At 39.8% G+C, this 25,649-nt stretch overlaps 1 protein-coding gene across 43 annotated transcripts in view; it reads left to right on the top strand.

Annotated features, from left to right (window-relative positions):
* Nucleotides 1-25,649, top strand: part of LOC122809254 (titin-like) — a 3,339,665-nt gene that overhangs the window by 2,217,707 nt on the left and 1,096,309 nt on the right. For all 43 annotated transcript variants that reach the window (XM_044080625.1, XM_044080596.1, XM_044080621.1 and 40 more), the window contains one exon: nt 21,658-21,678. In XM_044080625.1, coding sequence (XP_043936560.1) covers nt 21,658-21,678 — 21 coding nt within the window. The remainder of the gene's footprint in view (nt 1-21,657; nt 21,679-25,649) is intronic.

The raw sequence follows: 25,649 nt of genomic DNA, 5'->3' as shown, positions 1-25,649 counted from the left end.
GTAGAGTGTCAGCAGTAAAAGCAGGATATGAAAACAATGCCCACGCATCAGAGATAGTGTATACATAATTACCAGAAGTGGAACAGCAGTTTACACTGAATAAATGCTGTGGTGTGTGCATACTTGAGTACAAACTGGGGATATGGTTAATAGTAACAACAGAGAGATGACTGCTGAAGTAAGAGTGAACGTAGATTAGACAAGTTAGACCTAGTGATGGAATCATTAAAAAATTAAGTAATTTACATAAGAATAAAAGGTGCATTTTGGAATGATTATACAAATAAAGATCAAATAAATGACCTTAGTAATTAAGTTGATAAGAAGAGAAAAGTGTACAAGTGTGCTCAAGTCATAGGAATAAAAACAGAAATATGGCATAAGATGTGTGTATAATGTATCTAGATAATAATGGGAAGTGTTAATGTGATTTTTTAATTGCTGTTAATGAACGTAAACTTGTTACAAATAAATGTGATAAATACAATTGGTTAATTAAAAAATGATGAACCTACAGAAGTGTATCCCATCGCAGTTCAGCGGATGCTGTACAAACATATCTGTTATTTATGTAAACATCAGCACTTTATCTTCTTGTGAAGGGGTCTTAACAACTAAAATGGCCCACATGATCTTGCCATAGACTACTTGCAGGTAGTTTTATTTGTTCTGTTAGAAGGGAATTATGTGCAGAGTTTGTTATTGTAATGCAAGCCATTTTTATTTTTTTTCTGTAGAAAATGTGGACTCCGTAATTGAAATACCAGGGAAAGGTAGGCAAGTAATGCTATGATATAACAAAGTAAAATGTAATCACTAAAGCAGTTTTCTTTGCAATAGCTTGTATTGTTTATTTCTTATGTTTTTGATCTTTTTAGTCAGAGTCCTTATACTTTTGGGATAGATTTGGGTGTCCGTTTTTTTATAAGGATTTTCCCTTTCCCCACATAAATATGACATTGACGTTGCTGTCACATTTAGTGTATATGTAAGCGTATGTTTAATTTTTTTTTTTTTTTTTTTTGAAGGGGGTTGATTAGCGGCCCTCATCTGAGTTTCATCAGCTTCGTGGTCTTTGAATCATTTGGATCTGAGATGTCTGTGGAATGTTAATTTCTGACACTTTTGAAATCTAACTTTGTTGTGAATTGGGTGCTGCTGTTATTTAATCTGTAGTTGTGAATTTGAAAGTAAAACCAACATCCAAAACTTGTATTTTAATGTGAGCTAAAAAAAAAAGTCAAACCAACATCATAAACTTGTATTTTCCATGGTATTTTTTAGATGCTGTTCACATAAAGACAGGTGAGTATAGTGTATTTGAGAGTCCATAGTGTTTTGTGTGTCCTTTTATATTTAAACAAATCTCACCTTTTCAATGATTTTTAAATAATTAATGTAATGTGTTAGGACTGTCCACATATTTGTTCATTTTTTGACTGAAAAATCAGACATGATTATGTGTATGTACATGCGTCACCCAGTTTAACGTATGAACTTTTAAGGGCAGTATATGTTCACTTGCAGTGTTGATTTTATTAGTTTGTACATCACAAAAGTTTAACTTGGAGAAATAATACTAGACTTTGTCAAAGTTGAAGTATTGCAGAGCTTTACAGCTGGTTTAGATGATGACTGCCTTAATTAAGTTGAAAAAAAATATTCTACTGCATAAATCCATTTTGGGGGTAGAGGTATCTAGATAGGCAAGCTGATGGGTGTTGTGAAAACCATCTCCAAACGTACTGTGCAGGTTAGAAGCCTTGGCTGTTTTATTTTCATAATAACTCTGTTCATTTCCAGGCTGCCAGCTACATTGTGATTAGAACAGATGACACACCCCACATCGTCTTTTGACTGTTTTCTACCTCAGTTTTCTTCTCTAGTTCTTTAAGTGTGTGCCCCTACTGGTGTCCTCCCTTCTTTTCCATTCTCCCCTTCTAACTTAGGCCAGCCTGTTATGACACTGTTTCTTCTTCATCTGTTTGTGATGTTTGGCCTACCACTGAGATGCACTCAGTGTATATTAATGGACAGATTTGCCATAGTAGAGACATAGTTTTGCCAGTTTTTCATTAATCTAACAGAAATTCCATTAGCTGGTCTTCCAACTGCTTGTTTAAACCTGCACCTTTGTGTTTAAGTAATCTGCCTGTAGCCTTTAAGAAGATGCTCACATCTTCACTTCTTTTTTTGTTTTTAATCAGGATGCCATCATTAAGTCTGCTGAAGTTTTTCTTCATTATCCTAGACCACACCTCTCACTGCATGTCTCACCACTCTTGCTTCTGGTGCAGCTGCCAAAATGAGACTGCTGGCATAGGTTTCATTTGGCATGTGATATGTTTTATAAAACTAAGCAGTAGCTCCTTCAGCACCAGTTGTAGCCTGTACAAACTGCTTGTCCTCCTAGCTGAGCACCCTTTGAGTATCCACTAGAAATCACACATATTAGACAACTCCTGCTTCCACAGCAGGTTTGCTGTCCACAATGGCACAGTTCCAAGAAGTAATGTTGCAGCATCTCAGCTCTGTTCCATCTCTCTGGTCATTTATGTGCAGATTATTGCCCCATTCTTGAATGGTTTTGGTACAGTATGAGACAGTCTGGTCAGTGATGGGCGCTCACCCCTTATTTTATTAGGATATGCATCTCGAGAGTGATCTTGTTCCAGTATTGCTGTTATGTTATGTCAGAGAGCATTGTTAATGCATTTGATTTAAGTCCTTCCTGAACAGATTTCTGAACAAGTGAAAGTTAGAAATCCTACCAGATCTGTTATCAGGCCTTTTTGATCTTGTCATTTTTGACTCTCTCTTCTGCATCCACAAACTTCTTACCATATCCATTGGAAGGTGACAGCATCGATCTATCATATCTGGGCCATTCTTCAAGAAATACACTAGCTGTTAGTTGTTCACAATTGAAAACTGCCTTTGATTATCTGCCTGTAATTATTAAGAAATCATCTAAGTAACATACCAACATGTGACCTGTTTTTCTGCTTCTCAGGCATTAACCAACCATGTGCTGAGTCTGTCACTGCTTGGGTGGATGCAGATTATGTAGACTCACATATATCAAGTAAAATCTAATGTGAAGAGTCCTCAGAAGTGGTCTTCATAGTGATCATGGCTTAGTGCTGAAAAACTATTAGGAAGTGAATAACAGAGGGCAGACAATGGCTATACTGCTATGAAACGTATGCCTTTCCCTGTGATGGCTTTTCTGATCTACTTCACTTGCTTATCACTTGCTTGGTCCAGCACATGTCTAGAAAGGATTGACTCATCCTTTCTAGAGTTAAGCTCAGATGAGGGTTTCTCTCACCCTTTGTGTCCTGGTAAGGAAACCTAGACAACTAGAGCCCCCTATTTCAGAAATGATGAAAGGCAATGAGTAGTTTCCAGCATACAGTGCTTCACATGTCTCATGCCTTAGAAAACACTTCAGGTTTTTGAAGTCTTCTGTGGATTGGCTTGTGGCCCCCCCTTACCTATCCCTGAGCGGAAATGCCTTAATGAGCTGTTCTTAGAACAAAAAAGAAAGAGTCTTTATCATCCCAGTCATGGAACTCAAGGATTCCATATTTATAGCTTGGGCTCAGGCAGAACTGCATCTATGAGTTCTGTGAAGGTGTATGGCTTGTGCATGCTCCCAACCGAGTTGCATGAGTTCCTTTGTTGACAGCCGAGGTCAAACTCTTGTCTCCTCTCTGCAGTTGAGTAAAGTTTGCACAGACCATAACACCCTTTACCACCATATAAGAAATATAAATCAATGGACATGATGGACAAGAGGATGTTTTTCTCTTTCATTTCCCTCATCTGTCTAACTCATGTTTACATGTTTCAAGGTATTCTTACTTCACCAAAGACAGTTGAAAGGCATTCACTCCTTCCTGATTCTAGTGTCATTGAGGTGTGCGTTAAAACCCTTACCTCGACTTTTTCAGCATGCTTTTGTGGGGCCTCAGGTAACATTTGAATGTGCTTATGCTGTGGCATGGCTGCAGGCTGTTATGTGTGCTGTGGAGATGAGTATGACTCTGGCTGTCCTCCTTTATGGATGAGAACAGCAGGCCATCTTGGATACCATGGGACTTTTCCCAAGGAATAAGACCCTCCTTTGCAATTGAGATAGGGTCCCTAGAAGGAAGCAGTCTTCTTTTCTGGTGTTCTAGACCATCCATTGGGGCTGTGCATTTTTTTCATAGTTCTCCCTGGCTTGGAGAACAGTCACAAAGGACCATTGGGTTTTTGAGTTGGTCTTGGGGGTTGGTCATCCTAGAGCTCTCAGGACCTTCTGCTGAATGCCTCCACTATGGACCAGGCTGTCTCCATTAGAGCTCCTGAGCCAGAATAAATTGGCACTACTCACGTGGGTCAGTCAGAATTATCTCTGTTTAAGAGTAAAGCCAGAGATTTTACTTTCTCATCTTCTTCATTTCAAAACTTGAATGGGAGACTTTTGTCCTCCTTGGAGCTCAGAGACTTTAGTGAACCCATCCTGCATGTCAAGTTGTGAACAGCTAATCTCAAGGAGTCTTGCCTCTGCTGTGCAGGACATATATTTGATTTTTCTAGACATGCAAGATACTTACTGGTTTGTCCCTTTCTGGGATCTGAACATGAAGTTTCTTCAGTTCATTATTGATGAGCACCACTTTCAGTACAGAGTGATTACATTTGTTCTGTACTGTTTACCAAGATGCTCGCCTTTTTGAAGGAAGCTTTGCTTGAGAAGAACTACTGCGTGTCCACTTGTTTCATGACAAGAACATTGAGGATGTTTTTGATGCACATACTTCATAAGAAGTAAGCAGGATTTAGTTAATTTTCCAGAGCTGCATGTGGGTACTTAGCCATGTAGTACTATTTTTCTATATACATTTATATACAGAAATGTTAACAAAATGTTTTAAGACTCCTCTCTTGACCAGCTTTTTTGTGGTTCTGCTGGATTATATATGTCCTGAGACATCCCTGCAACCTATGTTATGTAGGTGAAGCTAAAAGTAAGTTTAAAACCAAGTTGTAGGAGGGCATCAGTGACAAATAAAATGGACGTATTGAAAATACTGTTGTAGCTCATGTTTTGAAGATACATGGGTAAAATTGCTGATGAACCTTAGGATATTCAAGGAGTGGGTCTTATTCTTTTACAAAAAAAAAATTCCAGCTTGTAGTTCATGTAAATTGATAACTTCATTAGCTTCTCCCATCTGGCAGCAAATTATCCTACTCAAAATACTGTGGTCAAGAGCCACTTCACCAAGAAAAGTGGCTGCTTCTAATGCTCAATTAAAAAATGTCTCCATTGTCATTTGCGCCACAGCTACTTGGTCATTGTTTTGGATCATTAACAGTCATCATTGCTTAAACTGTGGCTGCAGGATACTGAGCTTTCTTTACTATTGCAGTACCTCTGGACTTGCCCATCTGAGCCACTGCTGGTTGGCCAAGACCTAGTTCTCACCTTCATGAAGATTTTGTGCTGTTTTGGAATTTTAAACACGAACCACTGCCAACAGGCTTTAAACCAAAAATAAAAAGAGAAAATACTGAAACCAGTAAACCAGTTGTTTATTACTCCCAAAACACAGAACAACTAAGCGCTTTCACCAAAAATAATACAGGCTTCTTCAGAGTTGTTCAGATTGGTACAAACACTTACTTAAATACTATTACATAGTAAGTCATCAGCAAATCAAATACTTGACCCTTGTATATAATTAAAATATACTTGTTTAAAGACACGTTTCATTATTGTATGCATATGTTCACCCCTTGAAATTAAAAGTTCAACACATACTGAAACATTGAAAATAAAAAACTTTCACTTGGTTAAAAATCAAACCTTTCTATTTAAATAACCTGGTCATGTCTTATTTTTAGAAAAAGCTTGATAAAAATGAAATCATTTAAACCTGGACTCCTCGTGGCATTTAACCTCAACTGCCACATAGACTCCTTGGCTTCTAAAAATACATTAGAATTCCCTCCTCATTCACTAGCCATGCCCTGTCAATAATAAAGGATACAAACTTCTTGAACTTTTCACATTTGACAGAGTGCATATAAAGGGAATCGTGAGTATCTTTATTTTTTATTGTCCTCGTATGCTCACCAATTCTATCCCTTAGACGTCGGGAAGTTTTTCCACTGTAAAACCCCGGACAGGAAAGGCATGTAGCCACATAAATTACCATAGTAGAACTACAGTTACATCTACCCGGGCATTGGATAGAGGCATGATATCCTGCTACTGTAACATAAGGTCCGTTGTTAATATATCTACAATTTTTGCAAAAAACCACATATTGGATTTGTAAATACCCTTATGACTCTGCCCTTCCAAAATATTCTTGAAATTCCTCCCCCCTACTATAAACTATTTGAGGCTTCAATCCTAATATGGACAACATATCAAATTCAAAACTTAACTCCCAACATTTGTTCACTATTTCCACAATTTCGGGAGTACAGTCATTATATCTTATAACCATAGCGCTCCCTTTATCACTGTCCTTGATGTTGGTTTCCAACCCCTGATTCAATATCAAAATTGGAGCAAAAGTGGATAATCTCTTGTTCATGACTTCTTTTTTATATTAATAAGCAACTTGAGTGGATAGCCCCTGTCTAAAAATAGCCCAATCAACTTATAAATCTCACTCTTGAACATTTCTTCAGCACTAGTGAGTCTTGAAACCCTAACCATCTGCCCTTTAACTACGCTTCATTTTTGGAACTGAGGATGATTGCTGTTAAAATGAAGCAGGGTATTGGAATAGGAGGCTTTCTTAAAAAATTGTACTTTCTAATAACCCATTAACTATGGAGAGGTTAACATCCAAGTAGTGAATAGTGTCCTGTCCCCAAATTCTAGTAAACTTCAAAACATCCGTTGTCCCGTTGAGATATTCCACAAACTCTACCGCCTCACTTTCATCACCCTTCCAAAGTATTAGTATGTCATCTAAAAACCTATTACAGGACAATATTTTGTCCTGATATTTTGAACTGATAACAAATTCCTTCTCCCAATCCAAAAGGACCAGGTTGGCAAAAATGGAAGCACATTTCGCTCCCATTGCCACACCTGCTACTTGATGGAAAATTTCCCCCTCAAACATAAGGAAGTTGTTCAACACCACTTTCATAAACTCAACCAGTACTTCTACTTCTTCAATGTCCATATCACCTATACTCATGATGCTATTCCTAAACATGTCAATACCCCTACCATGCAGAATGACCGAGAATAAATTGTCATCTATTGTCAAAAAAGTAAACTTGAACTCAGCCACATTCCTAAATTTGGCTACTCTCTCTAAACAATGCCATTAATCTCTGATAATTTGTTCCACCCCTTTTACTAGTTGTCCAGTTTTATTCCAATTAGATTGGAAAAACTTCCCGACATCTAAGGGATAGAATTGGTGAGCATACGAGGGCAATAAAAAAATAAAGATATTCACAATGCCCTTTATATGCATTCTGTCAGATGTGAAAATTTCAAGAAGTTTGTATTCTTTATTATTGATAGGGTCATGGCTAGTGAATGAGGAGGGGATTCTAATGTATTTTTGGAAACCAAGGAGTCTATGTGGCAGTTGAGGTTAAATGCCACGAGGAGTCCAGGTTTAAATGATTTAATTTCTATCAAGCCTTTTCTAATAAGAAGACATGACCAGGTTTCTTAAGTAGAAAGGTTTGGTTTTTAAACAAGTGAAAGTGTTTTTATTTTCAATGTTTCAGTATGTGTTGAACTTTTAATTTTAAGGGGTGAACATATGCATACAATAATGAAAAGCGTCTTTAAACAGGTATATTTTAATTATATACAAGGGTCAAGTATATGATTCGCTGATGACTCACTGTGTAACAGTATTTAATTAAGTGTTTGTCCCAGTCTGAACAACTCTGAAGAAGCCTGTATTATTTTTGTCGAAACCGCTTAGTTGTTCTGTGTTTTTGTAGTAATAAACAGCTGGTTTGCCGGTTTTGGTATTTTCTCTTTTTAATTTTTGTTTTGGAATCTTCCTAGTTGTAGACTTACTGTTTCTGCTCAGTTGATCTGTGCGGAGTCCCTCCTTTGTCGGCCCTGTAACCCTTCTCTGTCTCTGTTGTCTTTATTGCCCCTATGTCTGTCAGCTCAAGTTTGAGTCCTTAAAAGTCAAGAATGGGCATGCTTTTTTATTCTTGCGCAATTTACATTTTTTCCCTTTATTGCTGTCTTCATTTGCATGAATGTGCTTGCTGTCTTGTTGGAAGTGAACTAGCAGGTTCATGGTCTTGGCATGCTCTCTTTAGCACAGCATGATGTCACAGTTTGAGTTAGTGTAGTGAAGAGGGCTTTTTCCAAATGATGATACTTCAGAGATGAGCAGCCATTAAGAGACAGAAAGGAAAGATACTCCTTGTCAGAGACCCAACAGTGTTATTTGCTTCACAAACATTAATATAAATTTATTTTAAATCTCTTTGTGGATGGGTCTTAATTAGTTAAGAGCTCCCGTATGATCCTGATGCAGACTGCTTGTAGTTTCTAGTATTTACCTTGATGAAGAGACTCCGTTAGAAAGATTGGTAGTTTTTATTGTGATTTTTGCTAACTGTTTTTACTTTCTTTTATAGTAACTGTGGAACGCAAAATTGGGAGACCCAGGAAGGGTAAGTCTTACTGCCTTATAATAAAAATAGCTGTAAAGTACTTATCTTTGTAGTAATCTGTACATTTTATTTCTAAGTTTCAGATCATAATGGAATGAGTAACTGTATTCTTGGCACAGATTCAGAGGTCAAATTTCATAGATTCCTAGGTGGTTGTTAGGCTTTACAAGCCTAGCCATGTTATACCAGTGTTCCCTAATTGACCTTGGTTAGATGGTTGTTATTCACAAAGTGAGTCTGTGATCATCACCGACTGCCCCAGTCCATGAGGGACATAGGTACCACCCCTGGTGTGAATCTGTGGTCTCCCATCCAGTTGTTTAGGTAGCGCATGAATAGGATTATTGAGGAGCTCTGCTTCATGTGAATTGGGAGTTTATTCCAGAGGAGCTGCAATCTCTGGGAGATATGTCTGTCTTTTAAGCATGCTCTGTTAATGTCACAGGCTAAGTTGAGATCAATGGAGCCAGTGACTCTTGTTCCATTTGATTTGCGGATGTGCAGGATTTCCATTAGTACAGGGTCAGAGAGTGCTCTGTTGGCCAGACACAAGTCACCTCAAAGCAGCCTGTAATATACAGAGTACAGTCACAGGTCAGTCTTTTCACATAGGTTTTGTTTTGGAGGCTCTGAGTTTTCTTGGTGAGAAACCTCTATGGTCTCTCCAGCTGCTGCAGGTGTCTGGTGAGGTACATGCAAAAGGGAGCAATTGTACTGTTAGTGGTCTGATGAGGGTCGAGTACAGAGGAGTTATAACATCTTAAGTCTTGGATACAATGCCCTTACTTATGAGATGTGCAACATGGAAGGCTTTCCTTACCATTGTGGACACATGGTGATCGAAGTTTAGATTGCTATGAACCTGTGTTCCCAAGTCTCAAACTACTGGATTTGAGCTTATAGGGGTGTTGTCAGTATTGTAATGTGCAGGGACTTTCTCTTTGTCGAAGGGGGATAGTAATGCACATTGTGCATTTAGTTTTAGTTCGTGCTTTGGCACCAGTCATTTGTCTGTTTTAGCCCTTTTTGTAATATGTTAACATGATTGGGGACTCAGTGATTGCACCCAGTTTGCAATAATCAGCAAACTTGGTAAGCCCAAGGCCATCTACTGTGACCTGGACTTCCAAGAAATAGATTCCAAACAGTGGACAACCCAGCATAGATCCTTGTGGTGTGCCACTGGTAACTCGGCTACTGGTAGAAATGGAATCCCCAACTTTGACACTCTAAATCAAGATAGGCAGTATATACTGTTTTTCTGACAACTTCAATAAGCATGAATCTACCCTTAATGAAGCCAAATGGGTTGTTCAGTACTAATTTGGATTGACTGGTATATGCAGATGTTGTTGAATAAAATCTTGCCTTATGGTTTTTATAAGCTGCATTAACATCTGCAGTGTACGTCAGTTGAGATGCAACTCTGAGTAATTGCTTAATCAAAGGATGAGAGGAGGAGTGGGTCAGAATCAGTAATGGTTGAGGCATGGATTTTAATAGAGGAGAAAGAGAGACCACTATAGAGCAACTCTGCTAGGTAATCCAAGATAAGAGGGATGGAAGGATGGGAGGTGCTGGCCCCTTTGGACTGGCTCCAGGAGCAGAATCTTTTCCATTTTCCTGCATATGATTTTCTGGTGCTGGGTCTTCTGGCCTCTGGCAACTGCATGTGTGTTCATTGAAAATCTGAATTAGTTATGCGTAAAGTTATATTAATACTTTTCTTTAATTATAACTGTGTATATATTTTTTGTTAATGTTTTTCCAACTGAGCACCCCTCCCACTAACTCTCAAGCACATTCATCGTAAAATACAGGGGGCTGTTACCCAGAAGTGGGTTGTCACACAGGCAGTCACAAAGGAGTTTGTACCCCAGCCTTCACTTCATCTTCTTTCTGGCGCTTAGGAGAGCGTCCTTGTTCCCAACACCTTGTAAATGTGTCTTCACAGGCCCACCCAATCCCATTAAGGAGTTACATAGATGTTCTTCTTGTTTCAATGTTGCAGTCTAGAGACTTCCCCTCTGTTTTTCTGAATGGTTTAGTATGGTCCAGATAGTATCTGAGTTGTCTTGTGCATGTTTAGCGAGTGTAGAGTTCTTTCCCCCTTGTTTTCAGGGTTGGGAAAGAAGGAGGGTAGGTGTGTGGCCTGGTTGAGGGTCACATCAGATACCACCTTGGGCATAAAGGAGGGGTTAGTCCTCAGGGAGACCCTGTCTACATGGAAAATGATGAAGGGCTTAACAGCCATGAGAGCCTGAAGTTCTGATACCCTTCTGGCTGAGGTGATAGATAGTAGGAAGGCAGTCTTCCAGGAGAGGTATTTCAATTCTGTAGAAGCAGCAGGTTCGAAAGGAGGTAAGGTTAGTTTTTCTAGAACATAATTCAGGTCCCAGGGTGGCGTGGGAGGTCTGATATTAGAGGTCCTTCTGAGGACTTGCTGAATCAAAGGGTGAGAGGAGGGGTGGGTCCGAATCAAAATGGGCAGAAATGGCTGAGGTATGGATTTTAATAGAGGAGAAAGAGAGGCCACTATAGAGCAACTCGGCTAGGTAATCCAAGATAAGAAGGATGGGAGGTGCACCCCTTTGGACTGGCTCCAGGAGCAGAATCTTTTCCATTTTTCTGCGTATGATTTTCTGGTGCTGGGTCTTCTGGCCTCTGTGATGATGTCTAGGACCTGTTTGCTTAACAGGAACTCCTTGTTAGCTTTTAAGGTATAAGCCATGCTGAGAGATTGAGAGTCTGTAAGTCTGGATGCAGTATCTTCCCCCTCCCCTGGGTCAAGAGGTCTGAGATCAGGGGAAGCTGATTGGGGGGCTGTAAGTTCAAGCTGTGCAGTAAGGGGTACCAGTGCTATCTGGAGCAATGAGGATGGCCTTTGGTCTCTCCTCCCTTATTTTGAATAAGGGGCAGAGGAGGGAAAGCATACACAGAGAGGGAGTTCTGGGGGAAGGTCAAGGCATCCACCTTCCACCCTAAGAGGTGATACTCCCTGGTACAGAACTTTTGCAGCTGGTGGTTGAGGTGCGAGGCAAAACGATCCACTTCCAGAGTCCCCCACTCCTGAGTGATTTGCAAAAAGATTTCCTTGCTGAGCTGCCATTCATGGGGGTCCAGTAAGTTTATGCTTAGGTGGTCTGCCAGGGTGTTGTTGACGCTTAGTAGGTATTGGGCAATTAGGTGTAGACCCATGGAGGTCGCTGTAAGCCAGAGACTCATAGCTAAACTGCACATGGGGTAAGACTGGGTCTCCCACCCTGTTTGTTGATATACCACATTACTGTGGTGTTGCCTGTTTTTCTAAGAAGAACCCCTGGCCTGAGATGGGGTTTGAAAGATGTCAGAGCCTTTTGTGCTATCATTTCTTTTTGATTGATGTGCAAGTGAAGTGGCTGGGCATGCCAAAGAACTTGGGTGCACCTGCCTGCTAGTTGAGCACTCCAAGCAATGTCTGAGGCATCTGTGGTGATGGTCTGGTCGGTAGGGCGGGAGATGAAGGGAAGACACTTGTTCCTGGTGCAGGTCTCTGCCCACCAGAGAAACTCTGCCCTTATACATGGGATCAGAGGGAGAGAGACCTCTAGAGACTGAGTGTGCTGGCACCAAGGTTCTTTAGATACCACTGAAGTTTTCTCATGTGAAGCCTGGCAGAGGAATGAAAAGGATGCAAGATCCCATGTATCATAGGGCTTGCAGGAACTTCCTCGTTGTGAGGTGACTTCTGGAAGCCAGCTGGGTAAATTAGAGAGGCAGGATGCTCTGCTTTTCTAGGGCTAGAAAGGCCATTTGGGATGCTTTGTCTAGCAGAGCTACCAAGAAAATGATCTTCCTGGTGGGGCTTTGCTTTGATTTCTTCTCATTGGTGGTGAACCCTAGAGAAGTTAGGAGTGATTTGACAAAGAGAAGGTCTTTTGATCAGCTTTTCTTTGCACTCTGCCTGAATGAGGCAGTCGTCCAGGTAAGGGTAAATCTGTACATTCCTTTGTCTGCAGAATGCTATGGCTAGGGCCAAGCATTTGGTAAATACTCTGACAGCAGTAGATAAGCCAAAGGGAAGCATAGAGAACTGAAAGTGTTGTGAGCCTGCTCTGAAGTGCAGGAACTTCCTGCATGATTCCCTGATGGGGATGTAGGCATCTTTCAGGTCTAGGGTCACTAGCCAGGCATTTTTTGTTAGCATAGGCAGCAGCTGCTGCAAAGTTAACATTTTGAATCTGGGAACCATCAGGGAGGTGTTCAGAATGGAGAGATACAGAATGGGGCACCAAGTGTCCTCTTTTCTGGAAACAAGGAATAGTCTGGAATAAAATGCTTTGCCTGTTTGATCTGAGGGTACAGGTTTTACTGCCCCCTGGGATATGACAGTTTGCACCTGTTTCAGTGCCTCTGTCCACTCATTTGGAGGAAAGTCCTGGTACTCTCTTGGAATTGTGAGTTCGTTGAAAGCGAATTTGTATTCCTGAAAAATTATCTTTAAGACCCACTGGTCCTTTGTTACAGGTCAGTCGCCCTGCTAGGTCGGGGTCCAGGGAAGTAAATAGTGTGGGAAGAAATAGCCAGGGAATTGTTATGGCTAGGCTTGTATAGGCCCTAGGGCCAATAGCCTAGTACCAACCTATGAAAGCCAATTGTCTTTGAAGAAGGAGTTCCTTCCTCCTAATTTTTAATGAGTGAAGGGAAGGCAGAGGGAAGAGGGGGGAGTCATTGTGAGTGTTTGCCATAGAACGTTGGCTTAGAACTCCCTGCCTTAGAGACAGAAGTGGTGCATTGTTTGCTTCTCTGCTGGCCCTGGGATAAGGGCCTGGATGGTCTGTCCCTGCAGGGCTGACCTTGGCCCTGTCTGCTAGGTGCAGGGAAGGACCAGTGCTTAGAAGGAAAGTTCCTGCTGAACCTGGGGGGTTATACCTGAAATAAATCTTCTGTTTGTATAGATTTTGCTTGGTCTTCCATCTTTTTAGGCACCTCTTCTGCTTTTTCCCCAAACAAGTACTCCTTATCTAGGGGTGCATCAATAAGTTTAGACTTGACATGATCAGGGAGAGGTTGTTCCTTCAGTCATGCCTGTCTCCTAATAACAGATCCTGTCACTGTTGCCTTACTAGAGGCTTCTAGGGCATCATATCCACATTGTAGTGAGTGTTTGGTCACTTGACGAGCAGAGTGCAGTAAATCTGCTAACTGTTTTGAATTGGCACAGTCAGGAAAAGTAGCAATTTTCTGTTTTAATAGTTCCAAAGTGTGTTGTTATTTTAACATATGGAACTAACAACTGAGTGCTCTGATAGCTAAGGTTGCAGAGGTGTATACTTTTTTACCCCATCTGTACAGAGCTCTGGAGTGCTTGTCAGAAGGAAGATGTTTTTTGGCAGAACTAGTCTTAGCTCCTTTAGGTCCCTGTGTAATGACCTCTGGGTCTGCAGCAGGATTTTTGTACAGGTATTTTTAAGAATCCAGTACTCCGTAGTACCTGTCAGGGTTACTGGGAGCAGGAGGGAGGGCATCAGGGGCTAAGCTGGATTCATGGAAAACATCATCCACCACTTGTAAAATAGGGGGGATGGCCAGGGGTCTGTGCCGAGGCAGGTCCAGAAACTCTCTAAGTCTTTTCTTAGACTGTGGGAAGTCCTGGGATTCCCATTGGAAATGTTCCCTGAGGGAGCAAAGGTTTTCCCCAAAGGAAAGGTCCTCTGGAGGGGAGGCAGAAGGGATGGATTCCTCTGCGTCTGAATCCTCATAAGCAGTTAAGAGATGCTGTTCCTCTTCAAAAACTGAATAGTCTGATTCCTCAGAATCCTGTAATGTCATAATTTCTGGAGAAGGGTGCCTTTTCCATTTAGAAGTTGTGGCCTGGCTTCCCCGGATAAGGGAGATGAGATCCTCCGCCATTTTCAGCATTTGTACTTGGGGTGGTGGAACAGTAACAAGATGGTGGCTAGAAGCAGATTTCCTAAGAGTGGCCTGACTTCTAGGCCTTTGAGAATTCATCAGGCTGAGAGAAATGGTAGTATAAAGAGAAGACATTGTTTTTTGTCTAGATTCATCGGTAGTGCGAAAGGCCTCCTTGGAAGCCAGTCCCTGAGTAGTAGCTGCTGACCCAACTGAGGTAAAGACAGCCGAAGGCTCGGAAGATGAAGATTTCTGCGGCATACCGGACTCCAAAAGAGTCACTGTAGAGGCCTGCATAGATATCGAATCGGGCATCAGTGGCTGTGAAAGCACCTCACTGAATTCCAGAGCGGCCTGCTTAGCGGTAGTGTTATTGGAAGGCTTAACCTTGTGTGGTCTGTCTCTGTCTTTATCTCTACATTCTTTTGGAATGTCTACAGATTGTTGGCTGATGGAAGCCATATCAAAATGTAAAGACGGAACACGAAAATAACTGTCTACAAAAAGAGCTCTACGGCAAATGGTTCCCACATTAAAGAGGGCAAAGAACTGGCAATGGGGGATGTCGTGATCTGGGCCTAAACAAGTGATGCAGTAAGAATGAAAGACTCAGTGTGGGATCTGCTTTCCACAGGCGAGACAATTGTTAACTTTTTCGGACATTGGTTAGTGCAAGAAAAAACAGATCCCTAACAAGGTACTTGGCTTTAGACATTTCAGCTGAAATTCACCCTCTGGTAGCAACCGACTGGCACTCGTGTGAACTGCTTCTGCTACGAGCTCCACTTCAAGAAAGACTGGATGTAATGATGTCAGATGCCTTGCTTTATAGCACTGATGACCTGACGTCAGACCACAGGCGACTGCAGCTGATGCAAACAAAATTGACTCTGGGTCAGCCGAGGGCTACCACAGCAGGGATAATCCCACAGGTGATAACTGCAGCATAGCATCTACATTTATGGTAAGTGTACACAACTGCACTGTCTTCCCTCATTAGCAACCACATTGCGCTGGACTGAGTCAAGGGATATTCTTCACTTTGTCTAACTCCATCCTTTGGTGGTTGACATGAGTGCCCACCTAACTTAGGTGCTGTGGGCTGCCATCACTGGCTTGGGAACATGAAGGGCACGTCATACAGGTTATTGCCCTTATTGCCATGCATGCCTCTGCTTGAGCAAGAGCAGTTGGCCTCCGGGAAGTCATCCTGCTGTCGTCCCCCTCCCCCCCAGGATGGGCAAGCTAGCACGAGCCACTCACATTCCTTCCTCCATTACCTTGACTCTTCCACTGCTGAACCACTATGCAGAGTTGAATTGTCTGAGTCACAGACTTAAGTCATCAGGAGCTTTGTTGCTCTGTACCACAAAGCCAGGCAAATATATATATATATATATATATATATATATATATATATATATATATATATATATATATATATATATATATATATATATATAGCATCCCATTTCACTGAAACCCATTTCGCTGACAGCCCCATTTCATAGACAAAAGTAATCAGGGCAAAACCTGGGATTTGTCCCTCCCCACTGTGTAGTTGTAATATATAGTTAGTGTGGGGGCACAGCCCCCACCTTGAAAGTTTGTCTATGAAATGAGCTGTCAGTTAAATGGGTTTCAGTGAAATGGGATGTCAGATATATATATATATATACCAAACAGCTTGCAGATCTCCAAGCTGTTTGGAACAACGTTATCTCTGTTCTTTGGTTTATCTGTTTTTACAAGTGTTCGTGGTGCAGATTCATATATATATATATATATATATATATATATATATATATATATATATATATATATTATGCAGAAGTGTGATGCACATTCCTTCAAGTAGCTACTACTAATCAACGTCAAATTCAGTTTATTGGTATTACAGTAGTTACAGATCCAGAGTTAGTATTTGTTTAGTTATACGTGAGTATGAGCTGCTGTCTTTCTGCCATTAACGAAGTGCACTGCATTGCTTTTTGCCACAGCTGTCTCATTTGTTGTCATTTCTTGTATATAGTAAGATCTCTAATTTTTTTTGTTAGAAAGAAGCATACCATTTGAAACAAAAATCTTTTCTTGACAAGCATTTACTAGCTTAGCCCTGTGTGTATTGGCTTTTCTTCACTATTCCTCCCTTTACCAAAAGACACTGTGCTGTCTCTTATTCTGTTTTTTTTTTGACAAAATATGTAGGGAATGCTTTGTTTCATAATGATTTCATTTTCTTCATGTGTGTAAGTCTGCTGATGCTTTTGATGATGACAGCTTTAATGAGTACTTCACTGTTTTTGACTGTTGTGAATTTTGCCTTGTTTACATAACTTTCTGAGTTGTGTCTGTCTGCTTTCCTTTAATTCATGAACTCCTTCTACTGTCAGGTAGAATTGTAATGGCACTTCTTTTACTTCAGTAAATGGGAGGGATGCCCTTCTTCCCCCAGCAGTACATCTTTAAATCAGTATCAGTGCTTATAAAGGGACATCTCATACACAGTTTCTCACTTGTTTCACACCTGTGAGCCAAGGGGAACTCTTGATAAGAATAAAATGAGAAAACCTGAGGAAATAAGCAAAAGAATAATGATTTTTTTTTAATGAAAAGATCTGGTGTGGATCCTTCCATGTTGCTAGAGGGATGGCTGTCTTTTAGGCCTTTTGACTTGAAAAGTCAAGCAAGACAGTGCTACATATTTTATGAATAATAGTTTTATATCTTTGTATGACTTAAAGTCCTCAAACATCTGTTGTTACAGTGACTGCTTACATTATTTAGTCATCTGGGGGTGTCAACTTACCATGCCTGTTATATTTAACCTGTTTTTTTGTAAAATGTGACTGATGTATTTAGTACAAATGCTGTCTGTTGTGGCGTTGCTATTGTCTTTGGTGTGTGTGTGTGTGTGTGATTAGAAAGTAAGTTTTTCTTAAATGGGAATTTCTCTTGTACAGTGATTTGGTAAGGCACAACTTTGTTGTAAACTGTTTGTTGCTGTTTTTTTTAATTTTAACTTTGAGTTTAAACCTGTATTTCTTATTTTTAGATGCTGTATTGCCAAAGCCTGGTGAGTTCAGAGCTGTTTATGTATATTAATTTTCTGCTAACCTGATTTATATTATGAGTTTTAAAGGAAACAAATGTAAAATGGTATGTAAGAGTAAGGATCCATGTTCATTTGAAACTTTCACGCTGGTTTCTATGTGTACATTTTTATCCATGTAGATATATGTATATAGATAGAGAAACACATACAAGTATGTGTGTGTGAGAGTATGTATGTGTATGTATGCATTTTTGCACACACATATAGATATCAAGGGAAAGAAATGCACATACTTATGTAATATTAGGGATGTTCCTTGGTGGATCAGCAGTTGAATTCATCCTTTATGCCAGCCACAGTTCTTTTTTTCTTGGAAGTTGGGAGCACACATGTTCTCTACTGGCACACTTTAGGAAGTCAGTTGCTGACTGTTAAGAGTACATCTAGCCCATCAGCCTGACAGTTCTTTTCGTCTGCTGTCACAGTTCATACTTCAGTCCTGAATCATGTAGGTAAAAAAAAGGGCTGAAGTAAATGCCAGTATTTCAACCAGTTCACCAAAAGATGTTTTAGTGGGGATATCCTGGTCAGCACACACTACAGGTGGATTGTCATGTTTAATAGTTCCATGGAGTTCAGCAGGAAGGTCCAGTGTGCAGCCCCATGTCTCTTCTGGAGGATGGTTAGAATGAATGAGAATTATAGTGCAACTGGTCTAGCATGGAGGGGATTGTATCCAGGGATGTAGGTACAGCGTTAGTCTTGATCAGCTGGTCTGAGCTTGCAGCAGACTTACCTTATCCCCAGTGAAGTGTTCCTGTAATCATTTGTTGCTAGCTGTGGGGTACTTGATACCAAAGACTTCCCTTCAAGGGGTATTCCTTTGGGTTTTAGGGGTTTAGTATGTCCTGGTAAATTTGACTACAACATGAGTGTTGTCGTTTACTTCCATCAGAGTGTCTCTTGTGAAGCATTTTACATAGGTAAGACGGAATGGCAGCTTAAAAAACATATTTATAAACATTGTTTAGATATTAAGAAAAGGAATCCGGACAGTGCCTTGTGTAAACATTCCAAAGTATGCAATAATTTAAAAAAAAAAAAAAAGAATGTCAATTGCTACAAAAAAAAAAAAAAAAAAAAAAAAAAAAAAAAAGATCAAAAAAAAAAAAACAAAACAATAAAAACAAAAAAAAAAAAAAAAAAAAAAAAAAAATAAAAAAAAGAAAAAAAAAAATAAAAAAAAAAAAAAAAAAAAATAAAAAGAAGAAAAAAAAAAAAAAAAAAAAAAAAAAAAAAAAAAAAAAAAAACAAAAAAAAAAAAAAAATAAAAAAAAAAAAAAAAAATAAAAAAAAAAAAAAAAAAAAAAAAAAAAAAAAAAAAAAAAAAAAAAAAAAAAAAAAAAAAAAAAAAAAAAAAAAAAAAAAAAAAAAAAAAAAAAAAAAAAAAAAAAAAAAAAAAAAAAAAAAAAAAAAAAAAAAAAAAAAAAAAAAAAAAAAAAAAAAAAAAAAAAAAAAAAAAACCCCCCCCCCCCCCCCCCCCCCCCCCCCCCCCCCCCCCCCCCCCCCCCCCCCCCCCCCCCCCCCCCCCCCCCCCCCCCCCCCCCCCCCCCCCCCCCCCCCCCCCCCCCCCCCCCCCCCCCCCCCCCCCCCCCCCCCCCCCCCCCCCCCCCCCCCCCCCCCCCCCCCCCCCCCCCCCCCCCCCCCCCCCCCCCCCCCCCCCCCCCCCCCCCCCCCCCCCCCCCCCCCCCCCCCCCCCCCCCCCCCCCCCCCCCCCCCCCCCCCCCCCCCCCCCCCCCCCCCCCCCCCCCCCCCCCCCCCCCCCCCCCCCCCCCCCCCCCCCCCCCCCCCCCCCCCCCCCCCCCCCCCCCCCCCCCCCCCCCCCCCCCCCCCCCCCCCCCCCCCCCCCCCCCCCCCCCCCCCCCCCCCCCCCCCCCCCCCCCCCCCCCCCCCCCCCCCCCCCCCCCCCCCCCCCCCCCCCCCCCCCCCCCCCCCCCCCCCCCCCCCCCCCCCCCCCCCCCTTTGGCTTCAACATCCTAATGCACCAAGGTTTGCCTTTGTTTACCTGCTTGAGGCGAGACCAGTTGGCCTCCGGGAAGTCATCCTGCTGTGGGCGTCGTCCCCAGGATGGGCAGCTATACACGAGCCACTCAAATTCCTTCCTCCATTACCTTGACTCTTCCACTGCTGAACCACTATGCAGAGTTGAATTATCTGAGTCACAGACTTAAGTCATCAGGAGCTTTGTTGCTCTGTACCACAAAGCCAGGCAAATATATATAAATATATATATATATGTATATATATATATATATATATATATATATATATATATATATATATATATATATATGGGTCTACTATTCGCTGGCATCCCATTTCACTGAAACCCATTTAGCACAAACAGCCCCATTTCATAGACCAAAAAAGTAATCAGGGCAAAAACCTGGGATTTGTCCCCCTCCCCACTGTTGTGCGACTGTGTAGTTGTAATATATAGTTGGGGGTGTGTGGGGGGCACAGCCCCCCACCTTGAAAGTTTGTCTATGAAAAGAGCTGTCAGCGAAATGGGTTTCAGTGATGGGATGTCAGCAAGCAATGAACCAGTATGAATATATATATATATATATATCGTTATTCAAACAACGGAGATCTCCAAGCTGTTTGGAATTCTTGGTCACAATCTCTGTTCTTTGGTTTATCTGTTTTTACAAGTGTTAGGTGGTGCAGATTCATATATATATATATATATATATATATATGAATATATATATATATATATATATATATTATGCAGAAGTGTGATGCACATTCCTTCAAATAGCTGCTACTAATCAGCGTCAAATTCAGTTTATTGTTATTGCAGTAGTTACAGATCCAGAGTTAGTATTTGTTTTAGTTATACGTGGTATGAGCTGCTGTCTTTCTGCCATTAGAGAAGTGCACTGCATTGCTTTTTGCCACAGCTGTCTCATTTGTTGTCATTTTCTTGTGTATAGTAAGATCTCTAATTTTTTTTGTTAGAAAGAAGCATACCATTTGAAACAAAAATCTTTTCTTGGCAAGCATTTACTAGCTTAGCCCTCTGTGTATTGGCTTTTCTTCACTATTCCTCCCTTTACCAAAAGACACTGTGCTGTCTATTATTCTGTTTTTTTTTTTTTGACAAAATATGTAGGGAATGCTTTGTTTCATAATGATTTCATTTTCTTCATGTGTGTAAGTCTGCTGATGCTTTTGATGATGACAGCTTTAATGAGTACTTCACTGTTTTTGACTGTTGTGAATTTTGCCTTGTTTACATAACTTTCTGAGTTGTGTCTGTCTGCTTTCCTTTAATTCATGAACTCCTTCTACTGTCAGGTAAATTATGATAGCACTTCTTTTACTTGCTTCCAGTAAATGGGGGGGATGCCCTTCTTCCCCTAGCAGTACATCTTTAAATCAGTATCAGTGCTTATAAAGGGACATATCATCCACAGTTTCTCACTTGTTTCACACCTGTGAGCCAAGGGGAACTCTTGATAAGAATAAAATGAGAAATCCTGAAGAAATAAGCAAAAGAATAATGATTTTTTTTATGAAACGAACTGCTGTAATTAGGTGTGAATCCTTCCAGGTAGCTAGAGGGATGGCTATTCTTTAGGCCTTTTGACTGAAGAGTCAAGCAAGACAGTGCTAGATATTTTATAAATTATAGTTTTATATCTTTGTATGACTTAAAGTCCTCAAACATCTGTTGTTACAGTGACTGCTTATATTATTTAGTCATCTGGGGGTGTCAACTAACCATGCCTGTTATATTTAACCTTTTTTTTTGTAAAATGTGACTAATGTATTTAGTACAAATGCTGTCTGTTGTGGCGTTGCTATTGTCTTTGGTGTGTGTGTGTGATTAGAAAGTAAGTTTTTCTTAAATGTGAATTTCTCTTGTATAGTGATTTGGTAAGGCACAACTTTGTTGTAAACTGTATGTTGTTGTTTTTTTTTAATTTTAACTTTGAGTTTAAACCTGTATTATTTCTTTTTAGATGCTGTACTGCCAAAGCCTGGTGAGTTCAGTGCTGTTTATGTATATTCATCTTCTGCTAACCTGATTTGTATTTTGAGTTTTAAAGAAAACAAATGTAAAATGATATGTGAAGTAAGGATCCATGTTCATTTGAAACTTTCACACTGGTTTCTATGTACAAGTTTCTATCCATGTAAATATATGTATATAGATAGAGAAACACATACAAGTATGTGTGTGTGAGAGGGTATGTATGTGTATGTATGTATTTTTGCACACACATATAGATATCAAGGGAAAGAAATGCACATACTTATGTAATATTAGGGATGTTCCTTGGTGGATCAGCAGTTGAATTCATCCTTTATGCCAGCCACAGTTCTTTTTTTCTTGGAAGTTGGGAGCACACATGTTCTATACTGGCACACTTTAGGAAGTCAGTTGCTGACTCTTAAGAGCACATCTAGCCCATCAGCCTGACAGTTCTTTTCGTCTGCTGTCACAGTTCATACTTCAGTCCTGAATCATGTAGGTAAAAAAAGGGCTGAAGTAAATGCCAGTATTTCAACCAGTTCACCAAAAGATGTTTTAGTGGGGATATCCTGGTCAGCACTCACTACAGGTGGATTGTCATGTTTAATAGTTCCATGGAGTTCCGCAGGAAGGTCCAGTGTGCAGCCCCATGTCTCTTCTGGAGGATGGTTAGAATGAATGAGCATTATAGTGCAACTGGTCTAGCATGGAGGGGATTGTATCCAGGGATGTAGGTACCGCCTTAGTCTTGATCAGCTGGTCTGAGCTTGCAGCAGGCTTACCTTATCCCCAGTGAAGTGTTCTTGTAATCATTTGTTGCTAGCTCTGGGATACTTGATACCAAAGACTTCCCTTCAAGGGTATCCCTTTGGGTTTTAGGGGTTTAGTATGTCCTGGTAAATTTGACTACAACATGAGTGTTGTCGTTTACTTCCATCAGAGTGTCTCTTGTGAAGCATTTTACATAGGTAAGACAGATGGCAGCTTAAAAAATGTATTTATGAACATTGTGTAGATATTAAGAAAAGGAATCCGGACAGTGCCTTGTGTAAACATTCCAAAGTATGCAATAATTTAAAAAAAAAAATTTTTTTTTTTTTTTATCATTTTGGAAAAAGTTGAAACTTATGCGCAAGCTGGACCATGGAAAGAATACCTTTGTAAACAAGAACTTATGTGGCAGTTACATTTGAATGGGTCTCACTTTCCCTGGTATCAATGATTATTGTTCCATTGTGCCCATTTTAAAGTATAGTCAGCATTTTATTTCTTAAACTTAATGTTTTGTACATTTATAAATGGTTTTCATTTATTTTTACACAAATTTTATATACGTAGTTAACTCTTTTTAAATCAATTTGTTGTTTAAGTACTAATGATTTTTTTTTCTTTTGAACTGGTTTCTAACATTTTGATTTGGTGGGCCATTTTACTTAATTACATCAGTGGTTTGAGCAGTTTTGAAAAAGTCCTGATTTGGACGAAAGAGCTAAACTGTTATGTTGAGCATTTTAATCTTTGCTGTGTAATTAAATTGGTATATGTGTTTTACGCTTAAACAGAGTCTCTTTTTCATCAGTTAGAGGTGGCTTGATTGGATAGGTTAATCCTCCCCCATTAAAACAAGGTGATTTGTGATTACCTGATTTGACAATATATTTTCTAGAGTAATGCATTTAAGGTTCATATACATAACAGGAGCAGAAAATTTGCAAGTTGCCGAGGTGCTAGAGAGAATATTTCATTTTGTTTGAGATAAGCAGTGTTTTACAATAAATCCTTTGCACTTTAAGGAATTGGATTATTATTGTGGTGCAAAGTTTTGGTTCTTTTCAATAGACTGTGGTTATACAAAGGAGCAGAAAATTGTAAATCAGAGTGGAAAGACATGATGAAATGGGTGGGTTTTGAGAAATAAGGAAGGTGTGTGATTTTGGATGGTGATCCTTAAGGAGAATAGCCACAGCAATATAGAATATTATATTCATAAAGTAGATATTTTTCTAAGAATGAATCCAACATGAAAATAGAAAAAAAGGAGAGTTTTGCAGTAGAGATGACTGCAATTAGAGGTATACAAAGCAAACAAGAGAGAGAGAGAGATGGAATTTACTCGAGTAAATTGGCAAAGGAACGAAGATATTGGAAGCAATTAACTAGTTAAGGAAGGGTAATATAGTAGAACGCGTGGCTGCAGGTTAGAGATTGCCTCCTCTACCAGGGATTGATGACAGAGCATGGGCAAAGAGAAAGGGATAGAGGACTCCTATGTGAAAGGCTAGCTCTGGTAGAGTTTTAGTAGAGACTAGAACAGAAGCTGCAATTAAAAGGGAAAATTAGTAGGGCCTATAGAATATTGCAAGATTACTGTGAGAGTCAATCAGAGGAGGTTAGAGAAGATTGGGAAGAGAGAATGAAAAGGCAATTTACAAATCAACAACGGGCGAATGTCAGGATGGCTCCCAAGTATGTAGCAAAGTTCAAAATTGTTAATATTTTTACTCTGAAGTGTTTGGGTAAATATTTGCATTTCCTTCTTAGACTGTAGAGATTTTTTCCTTGTATAGATAGTAAGTGTAAGAGGTGTGATAGGAAATAGAGAGGAAACTGGGAATATGTTTTAAGAATATTACTAGTTAGCAGAGTTTAGAAATTCTATGCAGAGTACTTTGTTAGAAATATCGGGTGAGCAAATGGTTGCAACTAAGGAAATGATTCTTTTAAGCTGGGACTTATCTGAATTGTCCAGGCATAATGAGACTTTACTAATTTTAATGCCATTAAGTGCCAAAAAAGTAAGTCCTAGAAAATGGAAATTAAAATCTAAACCAGCTGTATTTGAAGTACTGAGTATTGTGAAAGTTATAAAAGAATTGGAGGTGGGATCTTTAGAAAATGGAAGGAGCAAAGTACATATAAATGAATGGATTTTTTGAGAATAATACATACAAAATAATGATCAGATGGAGGAGTAAGGTTTAAGGGAAGTCAGGAAGTGCTCAGTGTATGTAATGGAGTGAATGATGATTGTCAAAAAGAAGACGCGTATGTGTAATACATGGAAATGAAAAATGTTACTGTAGTTTTTTTATTAATGCATCTGTACATATGTCATTGTTTAAAATGTGATGGTTTAAAAAATGTATTTAAAAATAAATTTGTGTTGTTGTAGCTATGTAAAAGTCATGTTTGTGAAGTGTTATAAATCATACATAAGCTGCCAGTAGGAATATTTACCAAAAGTAGCATGCATTAAAAGTGATTGTAACTTTAATGGAATAGCTGCCTTGTCAATTTTAGCATGAAGTATAAATGCTGTTACAGCCACCGGAAAAAAAGGAAAGATTACTGAAATGTATTAATAAAGGTAGGGTGCAAATTGTTATTCTGCAGGAGATATATTTGGATAAACGTGCTTACAAATTTGATAAAAGGAAGGTTTCACTGCTAGTATTTGGAAGAATATCAGGTACAAAGGAAAAGTGGTATTGTTAGATGATGTTTTCCAGGTTTGTTTGTTTTTTTTTGTTTGTTTTTTGCTTTTTTGAAGTGAGGAAAAAAGAGGTTAATAAAAGATTTGTGGCAGTGAGCAGATATTGACAAAGAAAGAGATTTACCTTGGTGGTCATCTTAGGGAATATACCCCTAAAACTACAGTTGTGGAGCTTAAAAGAATTATAGGAAATACGTATTTTCACCTTCACATTTTATTTGTTGGTGGTGACTAGCGTTTATTGTGCAGTACTGGCAGCACTGAAAAATGTGTCAGTGGACCATAGAAGACAAACTGTAACAAGAGAAGATCATTTTTTAAAGGAGCTTATTGAAGTATTTTGTATGGAGGGTGGTATTTTTACAGGAGCAACATCAGAGGGAATTTATAAATCGTACTCCAGGAAATTATAACTGGGCTAGCTGGACAGGAATGGTATATCACAGCAAGGTGTGCATATGGCTGAAAGTATCGCGACCCATCCA

Source organism: Protopterus annectens, chromosome 8.part0, assembly GCF_019279795.1.
Source record: "Protopterus annectens isolate FY-2018-M chromosome 8.part0, PAN1.0, whole genome shotgun sequence".
Lineage (NCBI taxonomy): Eukaryota > Metazoa > Chordata > Ceratodontiformes > Protopteridae > Protopterus > Protopterus annectens.
The sequence above is the reverse complement of the archived record's forward strand: the minus strand, read 5'-3'. Positions and strand labels throughout refer to the sequence as shown.